The 21,330-nt window shown below is 41.4% G+C and overlaps 1 protein-coding gene and 1 pseudogene across 2 annotated transcripts in view; both read right to left on the reverse strand.

Moving 5' to 3' along the window:
- SCN8A (sodium voltage-gated channel alpha subunit 8) overlaps window positions 1–21,330 on the reverse strand; it is a 170,086-nt gene that overhangs the window by 19,914 nt on the left and 128,842 nt on the right. Inside the window, exons 15-20 of the mRNA XM_081127064.1 lie at window positions 14,166–14,339; window positions 11,929–12,285; window positions 8,689–9,156; window positions 8,045–8,162; window positions 7,579–7,733; window positions 4,094–4,267 (exon numbers count right to left, since the gene is read on the reverse strand). Of these exons, the coding sequence (XP_080983190.1) occupies window positions 4,094–4,267; window positions 7,579–7,733; window positions 8,045–8,162; window positions 8,689–9,156; window positions 11,929–12,285; window positions 14,166–14,339 (1,446 nt within the window). The remainder of the gene's footprint in view (window positions 1–4,093; window positions 4,268–7,578; window positions 7,734–8,044; window positions 8,163–8,688; window positions 9,157–11,928; window positions 12,286–14,165; window positions 14,340–21,330) is intronic.
- Window positions 5,033–5,380, reverse strand: LOC308552131 (large ribosomal subunit protein eL30 pseudogene; annotated as a pseudogene). The gene has a single exon. The product of its transcript is annotated as a large ribosomal subunit protein eL30 pseudogene (transcript).

Below are 21,330 nucleotides of genomic sequence, written 5' to 3' on the forward strand. Positions count from 1 at the left end.
TGATCAAATCCTAGAATGGTTGGGCTCTGCTTCTTAGAGCAGTGTCTCCCTTATTCTGGGATAGGCTAAGATGTTCCCATCAACAATTCCTAAATTCCCTCTGCTGGAAAGTTGTGGTTACAGATCTTCTTAGCCTGAATTGATATTTTAAAGTGAATTTAGAGGAGAGAAAAAAATAACTCACAACTTAGTTTTATTTGTTGCTTTCCATCTCTATCTTAAAGATTTAATTCTGTATCTCTGAACTGCACAAAACTTTTTTTTTTTAAAAAAGAAGATATTTATAATTGAGCAGCAGGACTGGTGGGGGGTAGAAGAAGAAGGTCAATGACCCAATGAGGGTCAGGGATGAAGAGATTAAAGGCTTCAGTTTTAAAAAGGGGAGTGAACCTTTATCTATGCATGTACTCATAATCCATCAATATAGGTATCTCCTCTGGAATCCTAGGCAGTGTCCAAATCAAATCTGGAATTAAATGCTACCCTATTAGACTACTCATGTTCTTTAAAGGGTACATAGTTCAGGGTTGAATTTCTGCCTACAACAAGAGCCTCAAAAGCCTTACCTAGAACACAGCAGCAACAACCAATCATTTTCCTCCCATCTACCATCATCTATAAGACATGAGGTCTCTTTTGCCCACCATTGCCAAATACAGCCAACTCTTAAATACAAATAATCTAAAATTGCCAGATTCTTAGCAAGATCTGAATAGGTACATCTGTAGGTAAGTTGTTCCAACCCAGTCAAGTACCTGAGTTCTAAATACCCCTTATCAGCTCTATCCTGCGAAATTGTGACAGGTAAAGACTGCAAAAGACTAAGCTTTCAGTGGCTATAGGCCCCATACAAAGCAAGACCTCCAGCTCTTTTTTTTGGTGGGGGCTGAATATGATTTATCTGATAACAAATAGGCCTAAAGTGGGGAGGAGGTACAGATTCCAATCCAGAGGTTGGCTCTAAACACTGTTGAGAGAGATCTGCACTTGACTGATCAATCTGGCCAAGATCTCCCCAGACAAGATCAATAAGGATCCTATCTGGGTTATTCCTTAGTAGCTGAGGACTTTCTTATAATCCTCTGAGCCTCCATGTTAAACTCTCACTGGAGACAATGAGAACATTGCTTAAAGTATACTTTAGGGAAAGAACCAAAACTGAAAAAGGAGTTGAGAAGTCAAAATTCAGGTTATCTATGGCTGAAGGCATGAAAAACTAGGGGAAGACAGTGGGTGACTTTTTCAAAACAATGTGAACATTTCAGACAGAGACTACTTCAGCAGTCTGAATTCAGGGTAAGGTGAGGGGTCTTTTAAAGTTCCCATCCTGGGAACCAATATGCTGGCTAACCTCTGGATATGATGGGGCAAATTTCCCTGGGGAAATGGGGACACAATTCTTTTACAGGACAAGATCTCCAGTGCAGCCAAGGACCTGAGCAAAATAAAATGTCTCTGTTTAGGAACTCACGATGCTTATAAATAAAGAGAATTAACCTTATAAATTATCTGGATTATCCCATGATTCTAAAAAGTACTCATAGCAGCTTTAAGGGGCAATAAGGAAAAACGAAAATTCATTAGGGAAACAAACATGGTGATGACTGAGAGATCCAGACATTAGTCAATTGGTGGATGAAATGGGAGGAAGAGAGTCTCTAAGAAATTATGCTAAATTAGGACCGAAAATTTTTACATTGCTGGATGATCTAAAATGCCAAGGGCACTAGACATTTTACGCAAAAGAACAGTGAAAACTCTGACAGTTCTAGCTGCCAGTCTAAGCCTTATTCTCCATCCATAACTCAAAAACAGCAACCAGTGCAGCCATAGTTCAGACTGGGGCTGTCCCTACTTAGTACACTCTGCTTCTGCTATGGTTGTTTGTGTGTCTCATCTTTTCAGGCCCTTAGAAGTGCCCATGTCTTCTACTCTCTGTATTCCCCATGACACCTGGCAGCAGCCTTTGCATGTTGTGGGTCTCACAAAATATCTGATACGTGAAGACTAAATGTACCATTCTGCCTGACAGAAGTTAACAGGAGGGTCCTGGGAGAGCCTTTTTTCCAGAATGCTAGATTACTACCAGCCTGAATCAGGCCAGAGTGGCCCTGCATGCTAGTGCAAGCTCCCCAGGGGCTGGAGCATGCCTGCCTATCCCTTGTGACTCCCTATGGCTCCTGTGACAATTCCACACAGAGAATGGTATTTGTTTACTAATAACTGGTAGAGGTGTTCTCAGGAGCCACTGTCAGGCTCCATGGTAATGTAAGAATGCAGCAACTCCCCTAAGCTGGAGGGATTTATGGATTGTTGTTAGTTGGCTACATACCTGTCTCACACTTCTTACTCCCCTGCCACCTAGTATAAAAAGTGATTAAAATGTTTGCTAATTAATGGTGATGTGCAGAATTGTTAATGCTTTTAGCAGCTTATTTGGGTACCAGAGGGCTGTGAGATTCCTGATCGATATCCTTGAATTCTCGGGTTGCTCACCCGAAAGAGGAGAAAGAGAGTGGTTCAGGTTAGGGTGGACAGTGGCGGCAGCAAAAGTCATGGTGGGGGAGATTTGTTCCAAATCACAGTTTCCCTAGGACCGCTGGGAGTGTGGTAGTAGATGTATCTGTCTGAGTTCTTGGAAGGTCCAGAAGATGAAGGGCTTTTAGGACTCCCATAGGTGTTCCACCTGACTCTAAGTGGGTCTGTGCTCCAGAAAGAGAGCCAGCCCAGTGTCTCTCTAGTTCTCTTGGCCTTATCCCAAACCTATTCCCTAATTCTTAGAGCTCAAGTATCAGTCTGTGGGAGGCAGAGGCCTTTCTGTCACAAGGTGCTATCAACAGTTGCTGAAGGGAGTGCTGAAACCTCTTTTTAGGAGGGTCTCAGGCTGGCACCCTCTAGGGGAACCACCCATATGTTTCACTTTAAGAGCAAAGGGTGACCTCCTCACCTCATTTAGGCATCTTCCCAAAGCCTTGCTTTTTGTAATGGGAAATGCAAATGGGAGCATAAACCATGGGAGTTTCAGATACATTGTTGGAAAAGGAATGCATTTATAGGGCAGAGATTACTGCTGCTGCAGCATGCTGGGCTCCTATTATCTGAGGAAGAGATTTCCATGATGTTCTATTCTAGATCCTAGAAGCATTCTATAGGTAGTTTCCCAATCAGTCAACAAACCTATATTCTAAATGTACCAACTCAGCTCAAAGTGCTCTACTTTCTTGGCACTTCTCAGCCCTCAGCAGGATCTGAATTCTCCATAGGTTCTGGTCCTACAATTCCCATTCACCCTTCCTCTCAAATGCTGATTTGGCTGGGGGGCAAAAGCTTTAGTTATTACACAGAGTAAGAGACAATCACCATGGTTAGAAAAGCCAACAAGGAACAAGTGCTGGTGGGGTAAGAAATAGTTACAGATGCAGCAGCCTCCACCCTGAAAAATAACAGGGGACGTAATGGCCACGAAGCCTTGGAGATGTCTTGGAACCTGAAGGAAAAAAGGATTTTCTTAAGTTTGGTGGTCACTGTGGAAACGGCAATGTGTGGCAAGAGGGGCCTTTACTTGGGTGTGAGCTTCCCCTCTTCCTGAGAGGCTGACTGGTTCAGATCAGTCAGGTATGAAGACTTGAGTTGGATGGAAGTGTCCTCGGGAACAGTCAGCAGGAGACTCTACCTAGATCCCTCCTCTACCTGCATCCCAGCAGCACCCACTTCATTCTCTCACCCCTCTCCTGGCAGCAGAAAGAGGACATCCTGCTGTTTGGGACAAGAGCCTTCCTGTTCCCAGCGTAAAAACAAAGGTTTTAATACCAAGGATTCCACTTCCCATTCCTAATCTCTGAACTTTCTAAGCCAAACCACCAGGGTAAAGAGCTGGTTAGTTGATCAGTCCCTGGAGCAAATGTAGGGACTTCAGAGTCCCCTTCCCAAAGTTAAGATGTCACGGCTCTGAAAGCAACTTACCCAGACCTCTATCTATCTATATCCTGTCTTACACCCTGGGCCCCAGGCAACTCCAGCCATTAGAGGAAGACAAATCCCTGTTTCTGTTTTCCTGCTAGAAAGGGTGGAAAGTAGGAAGCAGGACACGTACAGCCACAATGAGGAAGTCCAGCCAGCACCAGGCATTGGTGAAGAACTTGACGAAGCCATAGGCTGTCCACTTGAGCAACATCTCCAGGATGAAGATATAGGTGAAGACTTTGTCAGCGTAGTCCAGGATGGTACGAATGGTCTTCTTTTGCTCGATGTAGATGTCCTCGAAGGCCTGAAAGAGAGGCAGCAGCTGCCTATAGTGTCTAAAGGTAAACAAGCAACATTGGAAGTACTGCCCAACTCGGCAGCTCCTTCCACCTGTGGCTGGACTACTCAGCTTCTAGTCTCTTTCACTTTACTTCCCTGCTAGACATGGCTTAAAAAAAAAAAAGTTTTATTGAGATGTACCATATAATTCAGCTATTTGAAGTGTACAATTCAATAGCTTTTAGCATATTCATAGTTATGCATTCATCACCACAATCGATTTTAGAATATTTTCATTACCCCCAAAAGAAAGCCCACATTCTCTAGTCTATCTTCCCCTAGTCCTAGGCAACCACTAATCTACTTTCTACCTCTACAGATTTCCCTATTCTGGACATTTCATATAAATCCAATCATACAATGTGTGGTCCTTTGTGACTGGCTTCTTTCACTTAGCACAATGTTTTCAAAGTCCATCCATGTTGCAGCATACATTAGTACTTCATTTCTTTTAATGAATAATATTCCAGTGTACAGTTATAACACATTTTGTTCATCCTTTGTCAGCTGATGGACATTTGTGTTGTTTCTACTTTTTGGTTATTGTGAATAATGCTGCTCCAGACATATGTGTACAAATTTTTATGTGGACATGCTTTCATGTCTCTAGGATATATATACTGAGGAGTGGAATGGCTAGATCATATGGTAACTCTATGTTTAATTTTAATTTTTTGCAGTTTTTAAACTAAACTCTGGCCATTTTTATTAAAGAACAATTTCCCATGATTTACTTTTCACCAGTCTGTTCTGGCATGCTTGTAATGATATCAGAATCACCTGGTCAATGATAGCCAGTGTGCATACTCCGTAGTATTTTCCACATTCTGCCCAATTCAATACTATTGCCACTATTGTAATGATGGACACCAGTCTTGGCCAACATGGCATAGTGTTCTATTTCAGATTTCCTCAAGGTTGAACAGGTGCTGGTGAGGAAGACCAGTTTCACTTTGCCTTGTCTGATCATCTTCAGGGTTTGCTTGTACCTCAGCACGTAATTTCTACTTTTCATAACCAGCTGGAGCCTAGAGTTGATCAACTCCAGTGACTTTTTAGTATTCTTTGGGGCCACCATCTTCCTGCCTTAGGTGTGGGATGGCCCCCAATGAAACACAGAAGCCAAGATCTATGTTCAATTTTTTGAGGAACTGCCCAACTGTATTCTAAAGTAGTTGCACCATTTTTTATGTTCCCACCAGCAATGTGTAAGGTTCCAATTTCTTCACATCTCTGCCAATACTATATGTTTATATGACAAAATCTTTTCTCCTTTCAGCCTCTGACATAGATACAGGTGGAGGGTCACAGGGCTGGGAGACACTCAGGTGAAAAAATGTCAGTACTATTTTCTTTCTCTGGAATTCCTGAATGAGGTAATTCCCTAATACAAAGGTATGAGCATTTCCATGTGCAGAGTGGTGGACTTTACAAGTGTGGTGCTATGAGAAGAGAGTTCCTAAAGTGTGAAAAAAACTGGAGGTGAAAAAAAAGTCCCTTGTCATGCAAAGGGAGGTGCCAGCTCTCAATAGTTCCAGGACAGCACTGGGCTGCCTGCAGACTCATCTTCCAAAGTGGAGGCACGTGAACCGCAGGTGCTCCAGTTTCATCACTGGACAGTGGGGGCAAAGGTCATGGATCCACAGTTCTTAGGATGTTGGTACAAATAAATCCCCTCAGTGAAAACAGCAACAGCATCCACGTCATTTTCCCTTATTTCCATTTGTAGAAATCCAATATATAACCCAACATATGAGAGATGCCTAAGACTGTCATGTCACTGGAGGCTCTAGTCCCCTCCCTCTGAGGTCTCATTACAACCACATTCTAGTCTTTTCTTGGACATTTTAGCTGTGGCTTCACTTTGTTATTTTTAAGTCTCATGCCTACAATTGCACAGGGTCTCATGTACTGAGCCAAGTATCCCATTTTATTCAATTATGATAAATACAAATTGTCAGAGGTAAGCAATAAACAAAGTTCAAACCATTTATTTCACTACTGCTTTTTCTGTGGAGATGGGAAAGAGAAGAATCAAAGGATAAGGCACGTTTCCCTGTTATTTCAGGTTTCTGTTTACTAGATTTGAAGAAGGATGGCAACAATAATCAGCACCTTTCTCCAACCACTGGCCTTAGTCTTACCCTTCCTTTCCTCGAGGCCAGAGACCAGGCTGTCTGTCATCTTGGTGGCTCCACAGTGCCTCAGAAAGCAGTAAATGACTCAGGGGTGGGCAGGGTAGTGACTCCCCTTCACTCAGACCAAGGAAACCAAGCCATCTTTGCCTCCTATTTTCATGCTGACACTTTCCCACATAAACCTGGTCCTTGGCATCCTTGGGGTCTTCTTTACCACATATTATTGCCCGTTTCACCTTATCTTAGTCTCCCACCTCACACATTAGCAAAACTTCTCAAGGCACTGGCGGGATCTTTAACACTGAATTTGGGGTTTCTCCATTGTTATATTTTTGCTTCCAGATTAAGCTTTGATTCCACGCCTACATAAATGTGCCCACCTTCTTTAAAAACATTTCAAAATTCTGCATTCACTTTTCCCTTAATTAAAAGTAGGAAAACATGTAGTGTCTCTAGTCCCTGCTGTCCTCAAATCTGACAACTAGGGAACAGCTCCCTCATCCCAGACCCTTCCAGGTCTTCTCAGTTGCAATCCATATAAAAGTGAGAGCAAATGCCAAGAAAATGAGTCCTAGGAGCTAAGGAGCCTGTGTGTTCAGTGCCCTGTAAGCCTCACTGATTAATGAGCACTTACAAACCACAGGACTATAAATAACCCCTTTACCAGAGATCTCTCTAAATATCTGCTAATGCTACAGCTTCTCTAAACCAGCAGGGTAAGGGGAGAGGGGGTGGAGGAACACCTCTTCCCCCATACCTTGGGCAACTGAAAAGTAAAGAGCAAGAGCTTTGGGGTAATAGGTGAGAAAGGGAGGTTCATTTTAGGAAGTTGCTTAGATTGGGGCAAACCAAGCAGTGAAGACACTTGGTAATTTGTATTCTCATCCAGATGAAAAGGAGGTCTTAGGGGTGAGGGTGATCATGCTGAGTCTAAGGATCAGGATGTGGATAAGCGTGGATTCTAACCCCCAAGGCTCAAAGTACCAGCCCAAAACACTTCAATAGACCATTATCCATGGGTCCACAGCCAATCTGTGTTCTCAGAGAAATTGGTCTTGGGCCCCATGTAGTCTTTCCCACTAGTCCCTATAAACCCTTCCCCAGCCAATCCCTCACTATGTTCTCCCCTGGACCTCACCAAGGCGCCACTGCTGAGCAGAATCATGAAGATGATGAAGGTCTCAAACCAATTGTGTTCTACAATGAGGAAGCAGGTTTTCCGCAGGATCCACCAAGACTTGCCTAGCCCTTCTTCAATGTTGACATTGCAGCACTTGAATCGCCGGACACAACCTGGCACCAGCGGGAGAAGCAGGTAAGATGGTGAACATGCTCCACCCAGCCCTGCCCTTTCCTCCATCTCCCAGGTCCTACCAGGTGCTGCCCCACCACACAGCTGGGAGCACAGCGGAGGATCAGACTGTCTGGTTGCAGGGCTGAGGCTATGCTGCAAGGCTACCAGGGCCCTCTGGAGTTGCGAAGTGTCCTACTGAAGATAGCCACCAAGTCCCCGCCCTCTCATCCAACCACTATCCCTAGCAACATTGTCTGTAAGCAGTGCAAGTGCCCCGTGCCCTGTGCCCCTCCCCTCTCATCTAGCTTACCTTCTGTGAAGCAAGCGTCTGGATCCAAGTATTCCTCAGGCTGTTCCACAGGGGCTTCTTCTACTTCTGGTTTGATATCGATGGTACTTCCTTCAGAGGAGCTAGTATCATCCAGTTTCTAGATATGCAAGGAAAAGGGAGATCAAAAGACTCTGCAGCAACATGTCCACTCCATACTGACTGCTCTACCTCTGGCATGGATGATATGCTAGCTATAATTCTCAGTTCTCACTACAAACGCATCATCACCCAACTCATGATGAGCAAACAATTATCACAGGGCCTTTAAAACCTCTGTCAGAATGGGATATAACACTAAAACACACTCACAGATGAGAGTGATCCACCTAAACAAATGTGGCTATAGGCTGGTCTCAGGGATTCAGCTCAGACGGATTAATGGCAGGGAAGTACTTGAGGGTTTACTTCAGCCTTTGACCTAGATGATCTAGAAGTCATGCAGATAGATCTAGGAACATCTCAGGAATCTAGGTCATCTAGGGCAGGCTTAGAATGACAATAGGGGGGTGAGTTGGCTATTCCAGAATCTCTCTACCAAGCCCATAGCTGAACCAATCTCTAGAGCTGACAGAGTCCTGTTTGTTCTCACACAGGAAAGACTGGTTTCTAGGCTGGGACCTTACATCTTTGCTGCCTTCAGGATCTGATTCGCTGCTAACGTCCTCTGTGTTGACGTTCTCAAAATCAGACTCGCCTACAGCAATGGGCACCCGCACAGTTAAGTTGGGATTGTTGATGAAGGACATGTGGTCCTCATCAATGATGTACTTCTCCACACTGCTGCCAATGCCACTGGTGGTGCCATTGCCATTCTTCTGGAAGTCACCATTCCGGTGGATGTCTGCACCAGTGTGGTTGGCGATGCAGTTGGCCTTCTTTTCATACTCATCCAGAGGCTTCACTTCATCGGTCTCACGCTGCTTGAAGTGGGCCTGCATGAAGGCATGCACTTTCACTTTGGTCCAAGCCACACCCTTCTTGATACGGATTACTGAGATCTGTAGGTTGTTCATTTCTCCATCATCATCCGTGGCTGCCAGGTTGTCTGCACTGAAGGAGCTCAGGAGCAAGGCCAGAAACAGGTTCAGCACCTGTACCAGTAGCATTAGAAAAAAGGAGAGTGAATGTGGAATAGTATTAGGTAAGTTACCTACTAAACTAGGAAACTGGAAGCCCATAGACTTATGTGACAAACTCAAGAATTTCTATTGTTTTGTTTGGCCCACATAGTGTTTCAAATACTCATGTTACTAGGTGAGCATTGTGCTTGATTTTTGGTTGTAATATAAGAAGCTTAACACCTATTTTCTTGGTTCTTTCATAGTTTTATATATACATACATTCCAAAACATGTTACCTTATTTACAATCAGAAAAAGCAAAGGCTATATCCATTTTGGAAGAAAGTCCCCCAGAAATAAAACCAAAAAGGCGGATATGTATTATTGGGGAACATCAAAGAGTGCATAGATACCATGTGCTCATGAGTGGTAGATGCCTTAGAGAACCCGTGTTAGAAAAAAGTAGGCTTGGAGAGCCATAGTTTCATACAACAAATCAAGAAGTTAGAACTGAAATATATTTCATGTTATCTTATTTTAAAAATTAATTTTGTTTTCCTAACAGTTATCAAAATAAAATATTTAGCAAGACAGTTATTATTACTTTTGTGCTCTGTAGTATATCTAAATATTAAGCCATCAGATACAAGATTGCTTTCTTTCTCTCTCCCTCTCTTTCTGTTTTAATTTCCTGTTTTACCACATTGGGCATTAAGGTTAATTTATTTTTATTAAGACTAACTTTTGAAAAGTGGGAGAGGCGGTTACTTCTTGAATTATACTTGGCCCTTACTTTGTCATACTTCTGAAGAAGAGTAAGGCATATATTTTAGGTGGAGATAATAATATGCACAGAGTGGGAGGGATGGAAACAATAAATGAACTATATGTATTTGGATTATCTGGGCCATCTGAAGAATTAAAAAGGAGTATGTTGGTAAAATGGGGGTGAACTGGAGAGGGCTTTGAAGGCCAAGGTGAGGGATTTGAACTTTACTTGGATACACTTTTGGTTCTTGAGTAAAGGGATGATAGATGATTATAGAGATTTGAGAAAGCCATTCCTTAGGAACTAGGAGTTAGGAGACTGTTATTTGCATGAATTGATAAGGGTCTGGATTAGGCTATAATAATGTCAAATGTTAGAATGCACAAGAATCTCCTGTGGTGAGATGCTTGTTAAACCTACATTGTTCCTTGACCTCACCTGAGAGATTCTGATTCAGTATATCTGGTGTAGGGCCTGGGACTTGATCTTTTTAAATGAGTGAAACTTGGGTGATTGTGATGTTGGTGGTCTTGTAGAAATACTAGATGGGTTATAGAAATGGGAAGGAAGGGGCAGATCTTAGAAATACTATGAAGAAAGATGTATGAAAGACATCAAACATTTACCAGGAGTGGAGAGAAAAGAGTCAGAAGAGACAGTTACAGATTCCTAGAGACTAGATAAGCAGAAGGACTGAGCAAAGGGGAATATGGAAAGATGTCATCAGAAGAAATAATAGGTGACTTTGTTATGTGCTCAGGTATCTGTAGACAGTCATGGTGAGCCGTCCTTGAGACAACTGAGAGTGGGAGACTAGAGAAAGTGGGCTAAGTCAGGGCTGGTAAATGCTGATCCCACCACTTACTAGTAGGCAACAGCTGTGTTCACTCAAGGACTGGAAACTAGAGGGATTAGAACTAGAGGGAAAGGTGATTGGGAATGGAGGAAGGGAGAGATTAAAAACAAAAAACATTATAGTGTTTATTTTTATAGGTCAAATGAAAGAAGAGGGTGGCCACAGCTGGTTCAGAAGCTGGTGAGTAGGAACCCTCTACTGGAATGCTTCTCTACTGCAGAAAAGGGAAGAGAACTAGTATGGATGAGCTTATAAGGGGTCATCTGAGCGTGTCTTCTTCCAGTCCTCCCTGCTCTACATCTGCAAGTGGGATTTGGCTTGATCTGAAAGATGGGCACTTCCCATGCACTTTAGTATGCATGTCAATCACCTAGGGATCTTGTCAGAAATGCAGATTCTGATTCAATAGTTCTGGAGTGAGGTCTAAGATTCTGCATTTCTCATATACTTTCAAGTGATCTTGTTGCTGCTAGTCCTCAGATCATACTCCAAGGGACAAAGTGTTAAAATCTGCTGGTGAATGCTCAATATACAGAGGCAGAAACAGCAGGCAGACAGATCAAAGTAAAGCAAGAAAGTGATTTGTCATTTATACAAATTAAATAAAATACTAAGATGGTTTAGGTTACTGGTTCTCAATGGAGGGCAATTTTGCCAAGTAGGGGACAGTTGGCAATGTCTGGAAACATTTTTGATTGTCTCAACTTGGGGTGGGTGTCACTACTGACCAGTGAAGGATAGAGGCCAGGGATGCTGCTAAATATCCTACAATACACAGGACAGTCCCACGACAAAGAATTATCTAGCCCAAAATGACAATAATGTCAAAGTTGAGAAATTCTGGTTTAGAAGAAACTTTTGTAGTAGAGTATGGAGTTTGATGTCTAAGATCTAATATGAGCGCTGACTTTCATCAGCTATGTGACTTTAAGAAAAGTCATTTTGCTGAGCTCGTTTCTAGAACTATGGAAAAGTGTTGGCAGGTTGTGGGGCTTATGACTCAGTGGGCCTTTGTAAATAGAAGTCTTCTTTCCTTCATTCGTACCTTAGGGTTCTTGGGCCAAGAAAGAAGAAAAACCAACACAGACATGGAAGATGGTAGGACTAAGCAGACTGGGCTTCTAGGCCAACGGTAAGATGTTCAGGGCAAAGAACAAAAAGATGAAGTTAGTACTAACCACCAAGTTGCCAATAACCATGACCATCATGAAGACAATGAGGCACATGGCCTGGCCTGCCACCTCCATGCAGTCCCACATGGTCTCGATCCACTCCCCGCACAACACTCGAAAGACAATGAGGAAGGAATGAAAGAAGTCGTGCATGTGCCAGCGAGGGAGTTCACAATCCTGGTTGATCTTGCAGACACACTCTTTGTAGCTCTTTCCAAAGAGTTGCATCCCCACCACAGCAAAGATGAAGACAATAATGGCCAGCACCAGGGTCAGGTTGCCGAGGGCACCCACTGAATTTCCAATAATCTTAATCAGCATGTTCAAGGTGGGCCAGGATTTGGCCAATTTGAAGACTCGGAGCTAAGGGGAAAAAAAAATCAAACAAACAAAAACCAAATGATACTCCATCCATTTTCTTACCACATGGCTAAAATAAAAGCAGATAAAATTAATAAATTAGATCAGCTTAAATGGGAGAAACTGAGGCATAAATAAGGGAAAACGGATTAATTTCACAGTAAGTGAAAGATTTAGAACTAGGAACCACAAATACTGGCTTTAGCCTCGGGTCAATCTACTTTTTAAAAGAGCCATACACGTACATATCTTTTTCCTATTAATTTTCCCTTAACTTTGCAAGGGATATCTCAAGGAAAATGAGATTTGTAGTGAACCAAAAGGTCAGTATGGTAAGGACAGTGACAGGAAATCATCTGTCTTCTTAAAAAAGCATTTAAAACTTCTAAATAGCTTTCTTTTGGCTTGTCAATAAATAATCAACCGATGATATGAAACTTTGTGATATGCTTGGAATAACTTGAAAGGAAAGCACAACTCCCAAGAAGGGGTAGTTCCACATATGTCAAACATCTTCTGAAAATGGACTATATAGGGTGGGGCAAAAGTAGGTTTCCAGCTGTTCACATGGAAAATAATACAATAATTAATAAATAATAATAGAATACACCGTGTTTCCTGTATAGTCACAACTGTAAACCTACTTTTGCCTCACCCTGTGTTGATATTAATTCTGAGGATGGAATTTTTGTATCTGTCAATCATTAAATTTCTATATTCTATATTCATTCATATGAACAGATTATAAGGTCTTGGCTAACAGCCTGAGAATGCATAAAGCCTATGAATGGAATGGTGATAACTAAATTATCATCAGATGTCATAAGTTAACAACTAACAGATAATGTAATAGGAATTCTGGTAGAAACAATAGCATTGATTTGAACTTTTTTTTCTTATTGAAAACTTCAGTCTTATCTGAGAGTTCAAGATTTATCAGGTGTTGCTCCGTGTATACATCTGGGTCAATCATATTTTTCCCTTTCTCACTTTTATTATATTAGTGCTAAGGCTTCTAATCCTTCTTTTCATTTTCTAGATAATAGAACTGTTCTCAAAAAGTCTAGTGTGGAAAAAAAAAAGTCTACTTTGGGCTGGATCCTAACCAAAGACTAGTAAGCAAAGGTTCCAGAAACTTGGCAGTTGTAAAATTTGTGATTTGGACTGAATGAGATCTCTATTTTACAAATATTTTTACTCTATTCCAATTCTCTTACTTAGATATGCTGAGTGTCCTGATGAAAAAAAACCTTAAATTCTTTCACTTTTAAGTGCGTAGGTATCTTCCCAGTAGGGAGAGAGAAACCTAAACCAGTTCTAAGGCTTTGTCTGAGTAGAAGCCACGCAGCTTCTCAAGGGACTTAGCATATCACATATACTTATGCTTCTGGGAGGCTATTTTGAAGATACTGTTAACTATTCTTTCAGAGTCATTTTAGTAATTATACATTAACTTCTTCAAATACATTAATTTAAAAAATCCTTCTTAGCTAATGATATGGAAAACATAGCCAATGTTCAACAGCTAATTTCAATATAATATTTTTAAAGGATTATTTTCTTTATGAAGAAACAGCAAGCAAATCCAAATCAGACCTCGGAATAGTCCTTGGGAGCCCTCCTTCATTTTTTACATTAATAATTATTTTATGAGAAACTTCCTAAAATTATGTTTGTTGTTTGATTTTTAAAAACTAACTTCTGTATTAGGTGTTTAGGAGGAAAGTTTTCAAGATTTTAGTAGGTAAGCCAATAAACAGCCAACTGGAATTGGGAGTAGAATATAGCTAAGGATTTTAAAAAATCAAATTAACTTATGCAAAACTCTTTCTAGTAGCTGCAAGATAGGAAATGTAAAAAGAAATTGGAGAAATGTGGAATACCAATCGAAAAGATCGCAGCACCGAAAGCCCCTCCACATCTGCTAGACTCAGTTCCATTAAACTGAGGGAGACAATAAATCCGTCAAAAATGTTCCAACCTTCTTGGAAATAATAGTAGGGATCCATGGCTATGAGCTTCAGGAACATTTCCGCAGTGAAAATTCCAGTGAAAACCTGAAGGGGGGAATGCAGGGGTTAAGAAAAAGAAATAACAGGAGAATGCCTTTATCACCACCTTTGAATATAGTATGTCCAAGAAGCTTCAAGAGCCAGCCTTGGTTAAATTCTGTATCTGAGGACGTCAGTAACTGGATGTCCCAAGACCACTCCACATAATGCAGGAAAATCTTTTCTTTTTAAAAATATTTTTTATTGATTAATTTTGAGAGAGAAAAAGAGAGAGATTAAGGTTGAGAAAGAGAGAGAGAGACATAGATTTTGTTGTTCCACTTATTTATGCATTCATTGGTTGCTCCTTGTATGTGCCCTGATCAGGGATTGATTGAACCCGTAACCTTGGCATATCTGGACGATGCTTTAACCAAATGGCTACCCGGCCAGAGCCTTATTTTCCTCTTGAATGTAGTACTCAGCCCTAATGTTTCCATCTTTGTTGCCCAAACCATCCAAATCATAGTGCTTGAGTGTAGCTGAAAAATTATTCTAAGTAATGAGGTGACTCCTTCTAAAGGGTCGGCAGTCATTAGAGCATGTATGCTTGGGATGCTGGGCTAAAATCAATCAATCAATCACTGTTATAATTATATAAAAATACAGCATTGTTTCTGACTTGATATTATGTCTTATCAAACTTAAACACACGCTACAGGGTTTCAAGCAATAGAACATTGCTCAAAGTGTGCAAAATACAGGAAAAAACATCCATAGTCTCACCACCTTGCGCACAACTATCATTTTTATATATTCTCTGCTTTTTTCAAATGCATATACATTTTTGACAAAGTTGTAAAGTCACAGAATACATAATATCTTGGGTCTTATTTTTCTTCATTTTTTAAAGCATGTTTTTATTGATTTCAGAGAGAGGAAGGAAGAGGGAGAGCTAGAAACATCAATGATGAGGGAGTCACTGATCAGCTGCCTCCTGCACCCCTCCTGTTGGGGATCGAGCCCAAAACCCGGGCATGTGCTCGGACCAGGAACTGGACTAGGAATTGAACTGGGATCTCCTGGATCATAGGTCGGTGCTCAACCACTAAGCCACACTGGCTGGGCTTGGGTCTTATTTTTCACTTGTCATGACTTCATTCATGTTGCTACACAGTCCTCCCAATTCTCATTTTTACTGTTTGTATAAAATTCCAATGGGTGACATATCCTTAGAGAAATATCTTACTGTTGGAGACTGTGGTGCTTCCTTTTGATTTTTTCAATATGATTATCAATGAATTAACAATTATTTTAGATCTTCAGCTTATAGGGTATAAGAATGACTTCTTGGCTCCATTACCTGTCTCCCACTCTTCTGCCTGAGAAAGCACCTTGTGTTTCCTAATGCCTTCTGTATCCCACGGGCTTAGTAACATAACATGCCGTAAGAAAGTAAAATGCCATGAACCAACCAATTCCCTCATTCTAAGCTAACCACATAACATTGGACTCTTACTGAATATTATATTTTTAGAGGCAAGGACTTCATATGCAATAGATTTAAAACTCTTAATAGCCTGGCCGAGCGTGGCTCAGTGGTTGAGCGTCAACCTAGGATCCAGGTGGTTGGGGTTCAATTCCCGGTCAGGGCACATGCCTGGGTTGTGGGCTCGGTCCCCAGTCGGGGGCGTGCAGGAGGCAGCTGATTAATGACTCTCTCTCATCATTGATGTTTCTATCTCTCTCTCTCCCTCTCCTTTCCTCTTTCTGAAATCAATAAAGATATATTTAAAAAAAACACAATTCTATTTTTTAAAAAAAATATATCTTTATTGATTTCAGAGAGAGGAAAGGAAGGGGAGAGAGAGAGATAGAAACATCAATGATGAGAGAGTCATTGATTGGCTGCCCAGCCCGCAACCCAGGCATGTGCCCTGACTGGAAATCGAACCCCGATCGCCTGGATCCTAGGTCGATGCTCAACCACTGAGCCACGCCCAGCCGGCCAAAAACACAATTGTTAATAAATCAGTACTTATAACCAACCACCTGGTTACCAAATTTACACATGAAGGAGTTTAAGAAAAACTTTAAAGATATGGTCTGAGGAGAGAATTAAAAATAGTGAAAAGTACTGAGATTATAGATGTTGTGAAAATATACTGAATTGATGTATAGAAATAAAAAACCAGAATTACTTGAAGGATAAACATCAAAATGGATAAGTGGGCTACCAATTTTTGGTGTCCATATACTTTTCTGTGGTTTCCTATTTTTCTAAGTTGAAGATGCAGTACTCTAAAATGGAAAGAAAATATTCCCTAAAGAGATCCAGTTAAGCAAAATCAAAGTTCATAGGGCAAGCTAAGTATGTACAGATAAAACATCCTGCTAAGTGAGGTCAGGGAAAGTAAGGACAACTAATCAATCCCTGAAATACATTTTACCCTTAGTGTAAACCCATCAAAGGTTTTTCTACACAGACATGTTAGCCTACTTAATGCACACTAAGTAGAGGCTGAATTTGCTGTCCCATTGGTTCCTGGTGAACACAGAGGAAGTGTCCAATAATAGGCACTGGCTGATTGACTATGGAATATCTATACTGTGGGAACTTGGATCCTAAGAGAAAATCAACAATGGCAGAGCTATGTGGTGCTTTCAGTGGGATAAACAGCCCCCAGACACCTGGTAGGAATGCCTAAGACAGCGGTTAGCAACCATGTTGTTTTAACACAGTGTGCTGCCATCATTCGGGGTTTGGGTGAAAATAAATCTGTACCCATTGGCTGTATGAAGAATTTTTTTTTAAAACAGAGAAGAGTAGGTTTATGGTTATTCCTACGACATCACTCTTATTTGCACTGAGATATGCTTCTTTAAGAGGATAAAGAATTACAAGCAGTGTGTCAACAACTGTACATAAATGTCACTCATGTGAATGCCATCAAATATCCATCTAGGAATTTATGTCCTAATGCAGCAGTTCTCAAGGTATAGTTGAAGATCCCTGGGGTCCCTAAGACCCTTTCAGAGGGAACGAGGTCCTACCTCGGGCAACTGCATGAGGCCAAGTTTTCTTCTTATGCTTCAGTCAAAACAATATATCACCATGGATTGAATACACAAGCAGGTAAGAGAATCTAACGATCTTCTATTAAACCAGACATGAAAGACCTTTGCAAAAATGTCAAACAATGCTGGTTTTTATTCCTTAGAAAATATAATCCCCCCCAAATATGTTATTTATGTAATTATATAATGGGTATGTTATTGGGATTTTAAAATAAATATATATTTAAGATTTTTATTGGTTTTAATTTCAAATATGGTAAATATCAGAATCTATAACTCTCATAAACCAAAGTTTTTTACTTCTTTTTAAGAATATAAAGAGGTCTAAGACCAGGAAAAGATTGAGAACTGCTGTTCTAGTAGAATGTTCTGAATTCAGAGTTGGCATATCTTTCTAGTTTAAGAAGCTCCAGGCCACAGGCCTGAGAACTTGTAATGCTAGATCTCCAAGTAAGGCCTACAATGTCTTAGGTTGAGGGCATTGCATTTGGGGGTCACCCTGGGCTTGGGAAGGTCAAGGAGAGGTGGCACAGCTCCTTCTGCCATAACTGCATCTGTGAATAAACTTCAGGCTCGTCTGGGAGTATCCTGGTTTGCTTGAGACTTTCTTCATACTGAAAGTCCTGCATCCTGGGTGTCCAGTTAGGGAGATCAACTTATACCAGTTTGCCTAAGACTGTCCCACTTTTAAAATGAAAAGTTCCACATCCCAGGAACCTCCTCAGATCTGCGCAAATTGGAATGGTTGGTTACTTAACCAGGAGGAGACACAAAACCTAAAATATCATGTGATAAATATTTTAAAAGAGATATGCATAAAGGGCTACAAGGACACAGATGAAAGGAAAGTTAAAATATAAAAAGAATTTCTTTTGGTTGAAAATCTAGTTAAGCTGTGGTTAACTGTAGTGAAGAAATGATAATATTCATGTGTATTTGGTAAAGAAGGACAACAACTTTCTGTTTTTCCTTTTTTTGCTTAGAATCTCAGAAATTAAACTTACATGCGAGGTTAAGCCTTTGCCCTTCCTTCCATATCCCCAACCCCTCAAATGATTCAGTACTAAATCCCTTGGGTGGGCGTCCACATGGAGGGAGGCCTGGTGCCAGGGGCTGGAGCCTAATCTGTGCAAGGGAGCAGCCCGGCATGGGCAGTCAGAGTCTGTGTAGGCTAAAGAGGGGTGTCCACTTTGGGCCAGAATCTGATTAGGATGAGGAGGGTATTTGTGTCTGATGGCTACCCAGCACAGGGTATCAGAGTCTAAGCAGGATGGAGGGAATCCACGTTGGGGAAGCCTGGTGTAAGGCGAAGAGGGGGAGGCCCATATAGGTGTAGGCCCACTGTGAGACGTTCAAGTCCAAGGGGGGTAAGGGAAACAAGACTGTGTGGGGTGATCTGGCCTGGGGTGTAGGAGCCTGAGAAGTATGAGGAGGGGGTGCACATGGAGGACACTGGTGTGGCAGCTGGAGAGCCCAGCATAGGGAGTCAGAGCCTGAACAGTGTGAGGAGGGCATCCATGCTGTTAGAAGTAACAGTGGCTTTTTGATCAAATAAGTCATATTAAAGACAGTGGCAACCAGGTTTCTTTTTGTTGGATAAAGAATTACAAACATAGAAAGGAGAAAACTAGATGAATCTCGTAGTGCTGGGTTAGAACTGGAAGTGACAGCATGAACTCGTGGTTTTCAGTGTATACAGTTAGCTTGATATCAACAGCTAGGCCTGCGTAGTACTCCAATAGATCCTTACTTCTAAATGTCATTTTCCACTAAACCAGGGCTCTTTGAGAAATGGTTGATTCCAGGCCTGAGTAGGAAAACTATAAAATTAGCTTGAGATATCTTGTGATACCAGAAAACAAGGAAGTAATGAGGACATGATGAAAAGACCCAGCAGACAGCCTGAAGGGACTCTCATTGGCCAAATCTGGAATGGTTTAAACACAGAAGTAAACGACAGTAATGGGTTATAACCCATTGGATAAAACTGAAAACCATGATTCCATACTGATATAAAGGAATGAATCAAAAGTTTAATGAAGAAAGGAAATTCAGATAGTTTTAAAGTACCTTCCTCACACATACTTATTAACTATAAATGGCACAAGAATAACCACATAGAGGAGAAGCCTGGCAGGCAACTCCTTAGTCAAGTAATCAGCATCACCAGTAATGAGACAAATGGAAATTGTGTGCCACCTGGCAGATTCAATGAGAAGACAGCTTTACTTGTGTGATATTCCTGCCAAATCATGAGTCTAATAATGAGGAAGCATCAGACAAACCCCAAATGAGGGAATTCTACAAAATAAGTGTCAAGGTCATGAAAGTCAAAGAAGAGTAAGGAACTCTCCCAGGCTGAAGAAGATTAAAGAGATAGGACAACTAAATGCAATACGTAACCCTGAAACAGAATCCTTTTGTTATGAAGGACGTTACTGGGATTATTGGCAAAACCTGAAGGGGCCCAAGAATTAGATGGCTGTAATGTATCCATATTAATTTCCTAACTGTGACAGTTATATCAAGATTCTGTGGGAGATGCACTTGTTCATGAAAAACACACACCAAAAGTATTTGGGGGTGAAAAGCTGTGTCAGCAGCTTACTCTAAAAGAAAAGTTTTTTACACTATATTCGAAACTTCTTGGTACAACCGTTTAAAAAACCACCTTAAAAATCCACTGTTATGTTCAATTGGTTGCAAAAAAGGCAAGGAAAGAATCATGACTAAACAATACAGAAGTTGTATAAGTCACATAGTCTCCCTGGGCTTCAACTTCCTTTATAAAACATGGGGGCTGGACTGAATTATCTTTTGTTTTTTGTTTTTTTAAATATATCTTTATTGATTTCAGAGAGAGGAAAGGAGAGGGAAAGAGAGATAGAAACATCAATGATGAGAGAGTCATTGATCGGCTGCCTCCTGCACGCCCCCGACTGGGGATCGAGCCCACAATCCGTGTATGTGCCCTGACTGGGAATTGAACCTTGACCGCCTGGAACCTTGACCGGCTGGGCTGGGCTGAATTATCTTTAAGGTTCTTTCTATTATTAGATTCTTCCTTGTGGGGAGACTGGAAGAGGCAGAGATTATAGATTTACAGAAGACTGTTCTCATCTTCCCTCAGAACACCTATCTGCACCTCTACGGACAAACACAACTTAACCACTGTCCCAGCTGCGGGAAAAGCCTCTCATTCCAACTACAAGACAAGGTTGTGCTCACAAGCTAGTAGGTCTCACCTTTCCCATTTTCTTTCTCTCAGGTTTCCGTCAAAGACTCTACCCAAATCTCCAAGCCTCTGGAAATTCTCCTACTGAGCCACACTGACACCGTTCCTAAGATTTAGAGAGTCCTTTTCACTATTCCAAAACCTTTGGTGGAAGTCTCATTTTACCCTCCCAGCCACTGACGCATGACATGGTGTTAACCCCATTTTACAGGATCCAAAACATTTCTGGGCAGAAACCAATGGCTTATTTAAGGTTAAACTACATCAAACCGCAACCAAAACCCAAATCTTCTGACTTCTAATTCTGTGTTCTTTCTGCCAAACTCAGCACTTGGTGTTGATTGGCAGAAAAATATATTTTTGAGTTTCTGTTATTATTCAGAAAACACGCATGACACAAGTTTTCCCAAAGCCCAGCACATATCCAACTGCCTCATTTGGCATCTTCACTCTGTGAATAAATGGACATCTCATCCTGAGTATGTCCAAAAAGAATTCTTGATTCAAAACTCCAGACCTGTTCCTTCCTCAGTCATGTCCATTTTCCCCTCAGTTACTAACCCCCTAAATCTAGGCACCAGTCTTCATTTCCTTCCCTTCACCCTCACATGCAATCCATCAGCCAGTCCAAAGAATCCTGAACCAGGCACTACTCTCCATCCCGTTGCTAGCTGTACGTTTACTTTCCCCTTCAAACTCCCCCACCTCCAGTGCTTTCTTATTGCAGAACTTGGCTCTGCTGGC

The sequence above is a fragment of the Miniopterus schreibersii genome (genome assembly GCF_964146895.1).
Source record: "Miniopterus schreibersii genome assembly, chromosome: 2".
In the NCBI taxonomy this organism is placed as follows: Eukaryota; Metazoa; Chordata; class Mammalia; order Chiroptera; family Miniopteridae; genus Miniopterus; species Miniopterus schreibersii.